Source organism: Erinaceus europaeus, chromosome 21 (genome assembly GCF_950295315.1).
Source record: "Erinaceus europaeus chromosome 21, mEriEur2.1, whole genome shotgun sequence".
NCBI classification, from domain to species: domain Eukaryota; kingdom Metazoa; phylum Chordata; class Mammalia; order Eulipotyphla; family Erinaceidae; genus Erinaceus; species Erinaceus europaeus.
Window position 1 is genome coordinate 35,315,375 of NC_080182.1, and position 13,604 is coordinate 35,328,978.

At 40.4% G+C, this 13,604-nt stretch overlaps 1 protein-coding gene across 1 annotated transcript in view; it reads right to left on the minus strand.

Moving 5' to 3' along the window:
• The window catches only part of COL6A6 (collagen type VI alpha 6 chain), a 162,100-nt gene that overhangs the window by 32,489 nt on the left and 116,007 nt on the right, over positions 1-13,604 (minus strand). Inside the window, exons 27-34 of the mRNA XM_060180900.1 lie at positions 12,813-12,863; positions 10,109-10,144; positions 9,102-9,164; positions 4,367-4,429; positions 2,136-2,171; positions 1,982-2,018; positions 800-876; positions 341-471 (exon numbers count right to left, since the gene is read on the minus strand). Coding sequence (XP_060036883.1) covers positions 341-471; positions 800-876; positions 1,982-2,018; positions 2,136-2,171; positions 4,367-4,429; positions 9,102-9,164; positions 10,109-10,144; positions 12,813-12,863 — 494 coding nt within the window. The remainder of the gene's footprint in view (positions 1-340; positions 472-799; positions 877-1,981; positions 2,019-2,135; positions 2,172-4,366; positions 4,430-9,101; positions 9,165-10,108; positions 10,145-12,812; positions 12,864-13,604) is intronic.

A 13,604-nucleotide genomic window follows, 5' to 3' on the forward strand; every position in this document is an offset into this window, starting at 1 on the left:
CAATAAACTAAAGAGAAAATGATAAAATAACAACAATATATATTTACATTTTGTCTTGAACTTACTGATATTGTACATTTATATCACCATCTCTTTACAAGAAACATTATGACTAAGTGGGCCGGTGCAGTTCAAATCACTGTTGTTCAATGGTGGACTATAAATGTGTACATATGTGTCTGTGTGTGTGTGTGTGTGTGTGTGTGTGTGTGTGAACAACAAGGTGGATTTCCTCAACAGCAGGTGAAACTTCCATTTGTCCAATCTGGAAGCCACAAGCCATGTGTGAGTATTTAAATTTTAATTAAAATGAGATGAAATGTATATATATTTGGCTTACCTCGACTGCTCATGACTAAAGTACTCAATGTCACATGTGGCTGTGGCTCCAGGTTGGACAGTAAGGTGGAACGCTTCCATCACTGTAGAAAGTTCTCGTAGACAGGACTGCTTTTGACCTCTTACAAATCCCTGGGAGAGGGGGCCTTCACCTGGACGTGTACTTGTCATAATGTGCAGGAGTTGTTGGCTATGGTTTCTTTCTTGTTTGAAATGACACTTTTGAGATAATTTGCTACCCACTTTATTATTTGTTTTTGGTGGCCAGGGAATCCACCCCAGGGCCTCATTCATGCAGAGCAAGTGTTCTAGCATGGAGCTGTACTTTCATCTACATCTACTTTTTGAGCTGTAATTTTGTATAATTTTGCATAAGGATCAGGTTTTACTGTGCTTGGACCTGTCCTTGAATCACAGTAGTGATTCACAAGTGGTTCCCAATTCAAAAAGTCTAATGTACCGATTTAGTTCCCAAAGAACCATTGTCTATGGCCCAAGCTACACATATTGATTCCCAACACAGATGGTTCTGCTTGACTACGAACAGTTAAGATCAATACTGCATTTGTAGCTTTTGAAAACCTGTGTTTTTTAGATCAATGCTGTCTACAGAAAGAGGCTCTAGTTTGTCTAATTTTCTTTCCCTCAATGTCTTAGGGAACTCTGGGCTTTTCCTTTCAGTCAGCGTGTTTATTTGGAATTTGTTTTGTATCTGTAGATGAATCTTAGCTAGTTGATTCTCTGATTTGTACAAGGACTTCCTTTGATGTTATTAGCATGGATTTCGACAGGAGAGATCGCTGTAATTGTAGAGCATTTGCCAAATCAAAATGCCTTTTTGCTTTTCAACTTTCCAGAGAAAGAAACAATATTTGCAGATTGCATAACTTTACAAGTGAATCAATGAGTGTGACTTAAAGCCATCAGGCTTCCCTTTCCAGGAAGGGAACAAGAAATAATAAAGCGAGGTCTCCAGTCCACCTGGACATCTTCTGATCATGGCCACATCACACCAGGGGATTTCAATCTTTGAGTGATTGTCAGTCACTACCATTCACTTTTAAAAGTTCAATGAAAAACAAGATCAGAAAAGAAAACAGAAGTAGAACCTGAAATGGAATTGGCATATCTCACCAAAGTAAAAGACTCTGGGGTGGGTGTGGGTGGGTGGGGAGAATACAGGTCCAAGAAGGATTCAGAGGACCTAGTGGGGGTTGTACTGTTATATGGGAATCTGGGGAATGTTATGCACGTACAAACTATTGTACTTACTGTTGAATGTAAAACATTAATTCCCCAATAAAAAAATAGTACTAGAGAAAAAATAAAGTTTAATGTGATTCTCCGCTGATTGATTCTACCAGCGGGAGGGTTCTGACCTCATATCTCAATTCTTTCTTTCCTCCCAGATTAAAAGACCTAGATGCAGTATTACTCAGTGCTCGGAACAGATGCCAATAGACATGCTGGCAGCCTGAGAGGGAGGTGATAGCTGTCAGTCTGTTCGGACTGCAAATACATGCAAGAACATTCTGCATTTTAAGCAACTGGCTGTGTAAATGTCCCAGGCCCGAGTGAGAACCCACTGCTTGCCTGCCACACATGCCGAGAAAACGGGTATCGTTTTAAGGAGGGTACTTACGGCTGTGGTCCCGCACATACTGGATGAGCTCACACACCTGCAGTTCAAAATTAAAACAGAGAATTCACTGACAGAGTTTTGAGGTCCTTGCATGTAGAAACAAATCAATGAAATAGGGTGCTCACAGCACTCTGGGTGTCGGGGGGATACATACGGAAAATGAAGCAAGTCCTCTGGCTCCTTTCAAGCCCTGGGGAAATATCAAGATGTGATTTCATGTCTCTAGATACACATTGCAACAATCATCTGTCTCAGCCTAAGAAAATGATAACTTTTAAGTGACTTCTTTATTATTTTATTTTAATTTTTTTATTGCCACCAGTGTTGTTGCTGGGACTCAGTGCTTGCATGCTGAATCCACCTCTCCTAGCAGTCAATTTTTCTTCCCTTTCTTCCCTCTTTTCTTCCTTCTTTCGTACTTGACAGAGAGAAATTGAGAGGGGAGAAGGGAGTTAGGGAGAGAGAAGGAGAGAGAAAGAGAAAGAGAGATACTTGCAGACCTGCTTCACCACTTAGGAAGCATCTTCCCATGGTGGGAACCTGGGGCTTGAACCCAGGTCCTTGTGCATAGTAGCCTGTGAGCTTAACCAGGTGCACCATTGCCTGCCCCCTCAAATGACTTCCTTTTTAAGTTAGAGGGACAAAGGATACCTGGAGGATACTTTAATAGCTACTTACCCCTAGCCCATCTCTGGATGGCATGGGGGTGCCTAGACTCTGAGGATGTAACTGAAAATCTGAACTGGAATGAAGAGCTTTGGAGCAGCCTTGGCTTAGAACTTGATACACCGGGAGTTGGGCGGTAGCGCAACGGGTTAAGCGCAGGTGGCGCAAAATGCAAGGACCAGCATAAGGATCCCCGTTCAAGCTCTGGCTCCCCACTTGCAGGGGAGTCGCTTCACAGGTGGTGAAGCAGGTCTGCAGGTGTCTATCTTTCTCTCCCCTTCTATGTCTTCCCCTTCTCTCCCCATTTCTCTCTGTCCTATCCAACAACAATGACATCACTAACAACAATAATAACTACAACAATGATAAAACAACAAGGGCAACAAAAGGGAAAATAAATACATATTAAAAAAAAAAGAACTTGATACACCTAAGTCATCCTTTGTGATTGTCCCTCCCTCCCTAGGTGGAGACCTGGAGTTTCTCAAGTCCATTCTTTGACCTGGTCACTAAGCAGCCGCCAAGACGACTCTTCATCTGTTCCCATCACCAGCTGAATGACAAAGGAACCTGATGCAAACCCAGCATCTGGAAAGGTAATTCCAACTGTCTTCCAAAAATCATTATATAGAGATATGTGTCTGGGTTAGGGATAGAAAGAACAAAGTGGAACTTGTTATGGTTCCAAGTGTGTAATTCCATCATTGTGAGGGGGAGAGTCTGGCTGCTGACAAGGAGGGACACTAAGGAAAAACAATGCACTGGAGGGGCTGAGCAGTGGTGAACCTGGTTACGTGCACATGTTACATGTGCAAGGACCTGGATTCAAGACCCTGAATTCCACCTGCAGGAGGGGAGATTTCTAAGTGGGGAAGCAAGGGTGCAGATTTCCTTCACTTCTCTCTCAATTACTCTCTGTCAAGTAAAAGAAAGAGGAAATAAAAGAAAGAAAAATGCACTGGGACCCCAACCCCACTCTTGAGAAAACACATTCCTGTGACTACAGCTTTGATCGTTTGTTCCTCATTTATTATTTTCCTCTCACTTGCATTTATTCATGGGTCAAGTGGTCTGGGAGATGGAGTAGTGGATAAAACACTGGACTCTCAAGTACTCATGGGCCACATATTGAATATAAAAACAGGTCAGAGGATAGACAGATGACATATACAGATAGTTGAGAAATCTAATTTTAATCAAATATGTTATATTTCTTCCTTAAATTACACACACACACACACACACACACACACACACACACACACACACACTCCTCAAGAAAATGCACTGGTGTGTAATTGACATTCCCCTCCATTAGGAAAATAGTGAAAGTAGCTGCCAAGATGTGGAGACTTCAAGCATAGACATTTAGATGCTGAAGACTCCAGCCCCTGACACTTTATCTTAAAAACAATTGAAGGGAGCCGGGCTGTAGGACAGCGGGTTAAGCGCAGGTGGCGCAAAGCACAAGGGCTGGTGGAAGGATCCCGGTTCAAGCCCCCAGCTCCCCACCTGCAGGGGAGTCACTTCATAGGCAGTGAAGCAGGTCTGCAGGTGTCTTTCTCTCCCCCTCTCTGTCTTCCCTCCCCTCTCTATTTCTCTCTGTCCTATCCAACAACAATAGTAACTACAACAATAAAAAACAACAAGGGTAACAAAAGGTAATAAATAAATGAATAAATATAAAGAAAAATGGAAATTTGTGCTTTTCCCACTTACTTTGAGTCCAGGAGGTCCTGACTCCCCAGGGGATCCTGGTTCTCCTGGAAGTCCAGCAGATATCTCAAAACAAAATTGATTTATTTTAAAATTACATACATGTATTTAAAAGTTCAAAGATAATACACAGTTGTGTTTTGGGAAAAAAAAAATCAAGATTTGCAAAAGGACACAGAAACAAAACATTCCCAGCAATCCTTTCCCCTTCCAGCAACCCTTGTTAGCATGTTGATGCTTTCTCTTCCAGCCTTCCACTTATTGCTGTTTGGGTATGAATGTGTATACATTTAAAGTATGTAACTCCATGCCTTTTTCCTATTGCTTTTAAAACTAAATATGTATCCCTGGACATTTTCATGCTAGTAAACATTGTTAGTAAAATCATTTCTCATGACTGCGAAGTATTCTATTGCATGGCAATGCCATGATTTGTCTCACTAGTTCTTCTTTACTACTGGGATTTGTGAGCTGTTGTTGTTCCAGTAAACAGCACCATTATAAAGTTACATGCAGGGGCCAGGCGGCCCTGCTTAAGGGTGCATAGTCATGCAATGATCTGCACAAGGACCCGGGTTCGAGCCTCTGCTCTCCACCTGCAGCAGGAATACTTCACGAATGGCAAAGCAGATCTTTATGTGTCTCTCTTTCTCTCTCCCTCTCCCCCCCTCCTCTCTCAATTTCTTTTTGAGCTATCAAATAAAAAGGAAAAAAATGGATTCCAGAGGTGGTGGGTTCATAGTGCTGGCCCTGAGCCCCAGCAACAACCCTGCAGGCAAAAGTAAAATAAAATGAAGCTACATGCATAACTTTATTATTCCCTTTGGAAAGATTGCTAGAATTGAAATTTTTGGACCCAAGAAGAACTTATTATACAGATGCGATTGCAGGTGACTAGTTAAAAAAATTAATAAAAAAGTCCCTAAAACCAAAAACCTAAATGTTAAAACTCTTGAGAAAATAGCAGAGGATGTTTAACCATTGGCTGAAATTTTCTGTAGTGAAATAGGCAATTGTTGCCCTCATAAAAACAACAGTTGTTGATAACGTTATGCCAGAAAATTTTTCATGCATACCCAGACAGCATTATTTATCACAAAACTAGAATTTAGTTTAAAAATTAGGGCAATATTTCTCTCTTCATTCAAAGTGCCATGGGATTCAGGACCTTTATAGAAATAAAACAAATGGGGAGTCGGGCGGTAGCACAGTGGGTTAAGCACAGGTGGTGCAAAGCACAAGGACCAGTATAAGGATCACAGTTCAAGCCTCCGGCTCTCCACCTGCAGGGGGGTCACTTCACAAGCGGTCTGCAGGTGTCTGTCTTTCTCTCCCCGTCTTCCCTTTCTCTCTCCATTTCTCTCTGTCCTATCCAACAACAACAACAACAATAATAACTACAACAATAAAACAAGGGCAACAAAAGGGAATAAATAAATATTTAAAACAAAACAAAACAAATGAACTTGTCTAAAATCAACTTAATGTAAAAAGCACTGCCAACGAAACAACAACAGATGATTACCAATGTCCTTTGGGTATTTCAGTGAAATTCACAAGTGTGGTGGTTTGCATAAACAAGGAAAAATTACTGCATTATTTTATTTAGAAGTTCTCGCTTAGGCGCTCAGAGGGAAAATTGGAAGATTAAATGTATACATTGATTTTTTGCTTCCTCTCGACATCTCACTAAAATGCTAGTACATAGATTTTTTTTAAAGCCAATCAAAATAAAGCACAACTCAAAAGACTAGGAAGAACGAGCAAGGAGACAATAGCCATGGATTGTTGGAGGTTGGAAAGCAGGTAATCACCTGTTAAATGATTTAGCAGATACAGAAGGGCTGCATCCTAAACCAGCAGTAGGAGGGCTATGGAATTCTGCGCTACCTAATACAGTCTCAGAAGGCTGGGAACTGGCAGCAGCAGACATTTCTACAAATGGAGGTGCAGAGCTCTGGAAGGACGTGGTTCAATAATATGATGGAGAATCACTTTTAGAAATGCTCAAGCCTTTCCTTTCTCTATATTGGGGTAAATACCCCTCCTTCCTAGCCAGCAATGGTTACAGGGACCTGATAAGAGTCAGAGGTACCATTCTGAAGACAGGGAGGTTGCAAAGAGGTCTAGAAAATAAACTCGAGACCCAATCCATCAGCTCTCCTTTTCTATGTAGTTATTACACAGGGAAGAGATAGCCCATTCTCCAGAAAAACAGAAGCACTGTGGGAAACAAAGTATGATGGACAAAGAAAACTTAAACGCGAATATGCTATCTCAGAGAGAGAAGAAAAGATGTCACAAACCTGTGACAAAGCAAGGCCATATTAAAGAGTAATCTAAAAAGAACAAAAATGAGCTCTTGAAAACTAAACTATGAGAAGAACACTGGAAGATGGAGTCAAAGAAATCAAAGCTTTCCCCTTGCAGGTGGGGATCAGGGGCTCTCACCCGAGTCCTTGCGCACTGTAACATGTGCGCTCAACCAGGTGCTCCTCCACCTAGTCCCTCAGCTCTTTCATTCAGAGACAAAGACTAGGAGATTTCAGTGTCTGAACTTCAACTTCAAATGCCACAAATACACAGATGTGGGGGAAAGTAGGCTGACCGATGTAATAAGCAAGTTACAAACAATGATAAGTTATTGAAAATGGCCGGGGGTGGAGTGGAGGGAAGAAATTGAAGCAACTAAAGGTAAAGAGAAAAAGTTTACATATTTCCCATTTTTTTTTTGTTCTTTTCAAAATGATTAGTGTCCCTTTGAGGGGTGGGGGAGAAAACCCAGCAAACTGCTAAACTTGTTAGCACGCTCTCAATGTTCACGGGCAAACTAGTTCATTAACAGGCTGAGAGGAGGAACCAGAGATATTTCAAAGCAGCTGACATCTGGATTAATTTGAAAATCTTTTCCAATTGTCTTTCTAATTGTATCAGCTTCATCATTTTTCTTGAGAGCATTATGTGGAAGGACAGTCATCCAAGAACATCGATGAGGAAATGAATTACGACTGGGGACTGGGAAGATAGTCCTCTTGAGAGAGGATGGGAGGGGAAAGTTCTAGTGTTTATATCTCTAAAATGTATATAATCTCAGCACATAAAGCTCTTCCTATCGTTTATAAAAAAAAAAAAAAAGAAAGAAATGGGAGCCAGGTGGTGTCGAAAAAAAAAAAATGGGAGCCAGGTGGTGGTGCAGTGGGTTAAGAGCACATGGCAGAAAGCGCAAGGACCAGCGGAGCAAGGATCCCGGTTCGAGCTTCCAGCTCCCCACCTGCAGGGGAGTTGCATATGACCCACATATGACCCACAAGCATATAATAAATAATGCACTTAACATTAAGGAAGTGGCAATGAAAATCACACTGAGATCCCACCTCACACTGTAAGAACGGCCTACACCAACAATCTTCCCCTTGCTTTCTCCCTCTTTTTCTTCTCCACTCTCTGTAAACACATACACATGAGTGGGGGAGGTCACTGACGGTTTGATGCATGTGTGAGGTCCACAGTTCACTTTCCTTGTGCCACATAAAAATAATTTAACTTATACTCAACAGTGATCACAAGATATTAGTTGGTCTTAAATTGCACTAAATCTACTTGGGAGAAGGGATTAAAATATCTGGACAGTAAAAAAAAAACCAAACAGTTCACAAGGATTTATAGGAAAAAAAAAAATCTTTCAGTGGCCATGGGTTAGTTAAAGCAGGAAGAGTTTAGAGATTAAAGCTTGAGTTCTAAGATTAGATCCCCAGTACTACAAATGCTAGGGTAATGCTTTGTTGCTTTTTTCCTCTATAAGATGAGTACGTAAATCTTTTTTTTTTTTTTAAAATCTCATTGCAGTGTTAAGAATGACACTTTGGCAGCCAGAATGGCAGTCTAACACCTCTTGCTGGCACAGAAAAAAATGAGTGATGTATGTCCCTTACCCCAAGTTTGCCTTAAAAAAAAACACATGTTCTCTGGGAGCAAGTGATAAAACATAATTATAAAGGCATGAAGGAGGGGGGCTGGGCAGTGTGCACCTGGCAGAGCATGAACATCACATTGTGCAAGGACCCGGGTTCAAGCTCCCAAAAGCTCCTGGTCCCCATCTTTAGGGAGAGAGTTTAATGAACAGTGAAGCTGTGCTGCAGTACAATCTCTCTCTCTCTCTCTCTCTCTCTCTCTCTCTCGTCTCGGACACTCTTGATTTCTCTCTGTCTCTATCCAGTAAATAATAAGTTGGTAATATGTATTTACATTTACTTTTCTATTTATTTTACTGAGAGAGATACAGACACAAAGAACCAAAGAGAGACTATAGCACTATTTAACACTAGTTTATGGTGATGCTGGGGATTGAGCCTGGGACTTCAGAGTCTCAGGCATGGAAGTCTTTTACAGAACCACTGTGCTGTCTCCCCAGCCCAGTAATATATATATTTTAAAAGGCATGAAAGAGGCCTTCTCAAAGAGAAGTTGGTAATAAGGCATTAGACTCTAAGAAGCTTACCATCTTGATGTGTTTAGTGAAGTAAGTTAGGAAGTGAAGGGCATCTATAGAATAGTTTCGCTCACATGTAGAACACAGAGAATTAAAACACGGAAACTTAAAAAAAAAAAAAAGGAGTCAATCCATCTCTAAGACCATGGGACAACTATGATGGTTGTTGTTAATCACTGTTAAACCACTAATATATATATATATATATATATATATATATATATATTTATATATTTACAAAAAGCTTACCATCCTGCCTCTTGCTCCTTTGGGTCCAGTTTCTCCTGTGCCACCTGGGTCCCCAATTTCACCCTAAATGAGTACAAGAAAAAAATAAAATAAAACAAAACATTATTCAAATGAAAGAGGCAACTCAGAGTTTTTAAACTGACTCAAGCATTCTGCACAGACATTTTAACATGTCATGCACTCTATTTTTAGATATCATTTTATCTTTAAGTCTTTGAAGCATCTTCTTATTTTGATAGCTTTCTACACTGCATCCTCCCCACTCTAGTCTCTGTCTTCCCAGCTCAAACATAAACTTCTGGGTACCACGAACTGTGCCCTTTCTTTTGCCCCCAGATCCTATCTCAGGAGCTGGTATTAACTGAGCTCAGTAAATGTTTCTGGCAAAAGTGAAAGGACACCACTGCTAACTTGTCATCAGAAAGTGGTTTATAAACACACTGAGAAAGCAGGTCCAGGTGAAGTCAGGTCACTCTAACTTTTCTAGTGTTCTACCTTGTTTTCATCAAAGAAAACACACTATGACAGAGTGGAAGGGGTACAGCTAGGGAGAAAAATGAGTGTAACTTCTTCCTTTACCAGTTAATTTAAAAACTAAGAATGAAAAAAAAAATTATTTCAACTTGCTTCTTTCTTCCAGGAAGGTTTCTTTTTATTTATAACTGTCCTTCTTTTGTTCTGTGGTACAATTTTACCATATAAGGAATATTTCCTTCCTTCCTTCCTTCCTTCCTTCCTTCCTTCCTTCCTTTCTTTTTTTTTTTTTTTCAGAGGGGTATACTTGTCACAATGTGGGTTTACTAGGTACATAAAGATCACGATGGGAAATTGTCAGGAGAAAAAGGCTGGAAATGTGGCAGCAGCCGCCATTAGCCCTTAGACTTATCTCACCAGCATTCAGCCTCAGCCCACGCAGGTCAGAGGGGAAGTGGCATCTCCGGTCAGGGAGAAGATGAGGATAAGGAGGATTTCTGATTGACCTCTACTTAATAGGAAGCACATGGTACCTTTAGTCCACTTTCTCCGGGAAATCCTTCTTGTCCCTGTAATTGAAAGTAGAGGAAATTAATTTATGCACATATCTCTAAGGTAGACTTATCACACCTTTAATTTTTTTTTTCTTGTTACCTTGTTTAATATGATGTCCTCTGGCCCAGTGAAGGGCCAAAACAATTGAAAACAAAACTAGGTAGCAAAATCTGTGGAACTGATTTCAATTTCTAAATCAAACAATTTACTGGTTTGCCGGAATATCATGACAATTCAAGATAACTGGACAACTGCATGCATGGGAGGAATGATAAACCAGCTCTCTGCCTACTACAGAGAGGTAACAAGACAGGGATGACTCAGTCGTGTGTCGCTGAGATGGTCTTCTTAAAACTGTTTTCACTTGAGAAACTGGGGAGCCTAGAGTCTGAATCTGATCATTTTTTGACTTGTTTATTCTACTTTGGACAAAGACTATAGCTTAAGAAGTATGCTGTCCTCATTTCATGAGAATACATGATATATGAAGTAAAGTCAATTTTCTGATTATTTAACATAACAGTTATTTAAACATACATAAAATAAAGGAGGAAAAAAATACCCAAATCTTATTACTGGGAAACATTATACATAGTGTCTTTAAAAAATATTTTCAAGGTGCAAGTTAGCATAATTGGGATGTGATTTTTTTTTCTGGTTATGTTGTGATTTTGAAAAATATTTATTTATTATATATGAGATTCAGATAGACATACAGAAAGAGAAGTACACAGAGTGCCACTCTGGTACATGCATCACTGGGGATTAAACCTGAAACTTTAGGAATGCGAGTGTGATGATCTTCTAGGTGAGCTGCTATTTTGTGCTTCTGACTTGACATTACCATACAATTATTTCTGGACATAACTGTAAACAAGCTCAAATGTTAAAAGGATGGCAATAGTTCAATGCTACAGGTCACATGATATTTCCCTTAGAAGATATCATGGTTTTTCTCCATTATTTTCTGTCTAATGTACATTTTACTGAAAATCTCTCATTTTTTTTAAAGAAATTTTAACTTTTTAAAAAATATTTATTTGGGAGTCGGGCGGTGGCGCAGAAGGTTAAGCGCACGTGGCGCAAATCGCCAGGACCTGCGTAAGGATCCCAGTTCGAGCCCCCGGCTCCCCACCTGCAGCGGAGTCGCTTCACAAGCGGTGAAGCAGGTCTGCAGGTGTCTGTCTTTCTCTCCTCCTCTCTGTCTTCCCCTCTTCTCTCCATTTCTCTCTGTCCTATCCAACAACAACGACATTAATAACCACAACAACGTTAAACAACAAGGGCAACAAAAAGGAAAATAAAAAAAAAGTATTTATTTTTCCTTTTGTTGCCCTTGTTGTTTTTTATTGTTGTAGTTATTATTGATGTTGTTGTTGTCATCGTTGTTGGATAGGACAGAAATGAAGAGAGGAGGGGAAGACAGAGAGGGGGAGAGAAAGATAGACATCTGCAGACCTGCTTCACTGTCTTATCCTATGGTCTTGTCAATATTTCCATTTTATAAATCAAAATAAAAAGGGTGACAGAGGATTTAGTGGGGGTTGTGTTGTTATATGGAAAACTGAGAAATGTTATGCATGTACAAACTACTGTATTTACTGTTGACTGTAAAACATTAATCCCCCAATAAAGAAATTAAAAAAAAGAGAAAACAAAGGAAGAAAAGAAAAATCATACGCATGTGTCAACAACTGTATTGTAAAAATATAATAATGACTGATGACGATGATGATCTGGTTCTATCTCTATCTCCCTTATTCTTTCTCTCAAATAAATTAAAAAAAAATTGGGTTAGGGAGGTGGTTCAGCATTATAATGCAAGTACAAGGTGGTGGGTTCATCCCTGGCACCCCCCAACCACACACACACACACACACACACACTCTCTCTCTCTCTCTCTCTCTCTCTCTCTCCTGATCTTGGTAAATTTTTATCTAGCTTATTTCCAGACACATATTCTGGCATAAAATCATCTTTGTTATACAATGTTATATGTATACATGTTATACAATTTTATCTTTAAGTAACTGCTTTGTCCAATGCATGTGGAAAGGTCTTGCATGCATCTCATTAGTGGCCAAAGTGAACTTAAGAAGAAGAGAAACTGGGGTGGTGGGTGGTGATGCACCTGGTTAGGCGCACATGTCACAGTGCACAAGGACCCGGGCTTGAACCCTTAGTCCCCACCTGCAGGGGAAAAGCTTTGCAAGTGGTGAAGCAGGTCTGCAGGTATCTCTCTGTCTTTCTCCCTCTCAATCACCCTCTTCCTTCTTGATTTCTGGCTTCCTATATCCAATAAATAAATAAATAAAGATAATAGAAAAATTTTTAAAAAGAAGAGGAGAAATTTAGGAACTACCTCCCCAAGTACACTGGATCAAGCACACCTCGTTCTCAGTATTAAGACCAGATGCACTACTCAGGCTGAAGAAGCTCGGTCCTGGCCACACAGCTGGCTACACAGTATAGCAGCCTAACTCAACTAAATTCACATTTAAGTTGTTTCCTGCATTATTAATTTTTCTCCCCTCCATAACACCCCCCACAAGACATCAGCAAATACTTTATCAAAATATCCAGTAGACTACTGAAACCGCCTTATTCGCTGCTTTCTTCTATCTATTAAATATGAAACAAGAAAAGCCAGCAACACAAAGGAAACATCCAGCTTCATCTCACCTTTGTTCCTTTTCTTCCAATGCTCCCATAACCCGGAGTGCCATTGTCACCCTGTAAACAAAGCAGTCAGTGGCAAACATTCCAGGCTTACTTGAGACAGAACAAGACAGCCAGCTCTTTGGTCTGATGAGAAGAAAGGAGGAAACAGGATTTTCCCTCGAGAGCAGGCTACTGATATTTGGAAGAGAGAAAAAGCAACTATCAGTAAATAATGGGCACAGAGACTGTGCCATCCTTTAGTCTCCACTGTAAAATGGTGATGAATAGCAGGGGGCCAGGCAGTGGCGCACCTGGTTAAGTGCACAAGGACCCAGATTCAAGCTCCTGGTCTCCACCTGTAGGTGGAAAGCTTCACAAGTGAAGTAGGGCTGCAGGTGTCTCTCTGGCTCTTTCCCTTTCTATCTCCTTCTCTTCATTTTCTCTCGGTTACTATGCGATAATAAATAAATAAATAAATAAATAAATAAATAAATAAGAAAACTTTAAGAAAAAAAAGAGAATCAAAATTGTACCTACTCACCTAGTGTCATTAAGAGGATTAAATGAAAATGTTTCAGGCACCTCAAAGGAGGTAGTAGTGTCAACCCTTCCAGATAATACTTGTATTTGAAACCCCTTAGCTCCTATATGTTTTTAGTTTGCTGGGTAAAAATAAGCCCTCCCAGGTGCCTGGGCATTGGCTACTAGCAGGCCCTCGTAGAAGACTGCTCAGAATTTCTGAGCCCTGGAGAAAGGGTGGACGGGGCTTCTGATGAGTGGGCTCAAATGGGAGGAGGCATTGAAAGAAAGGTC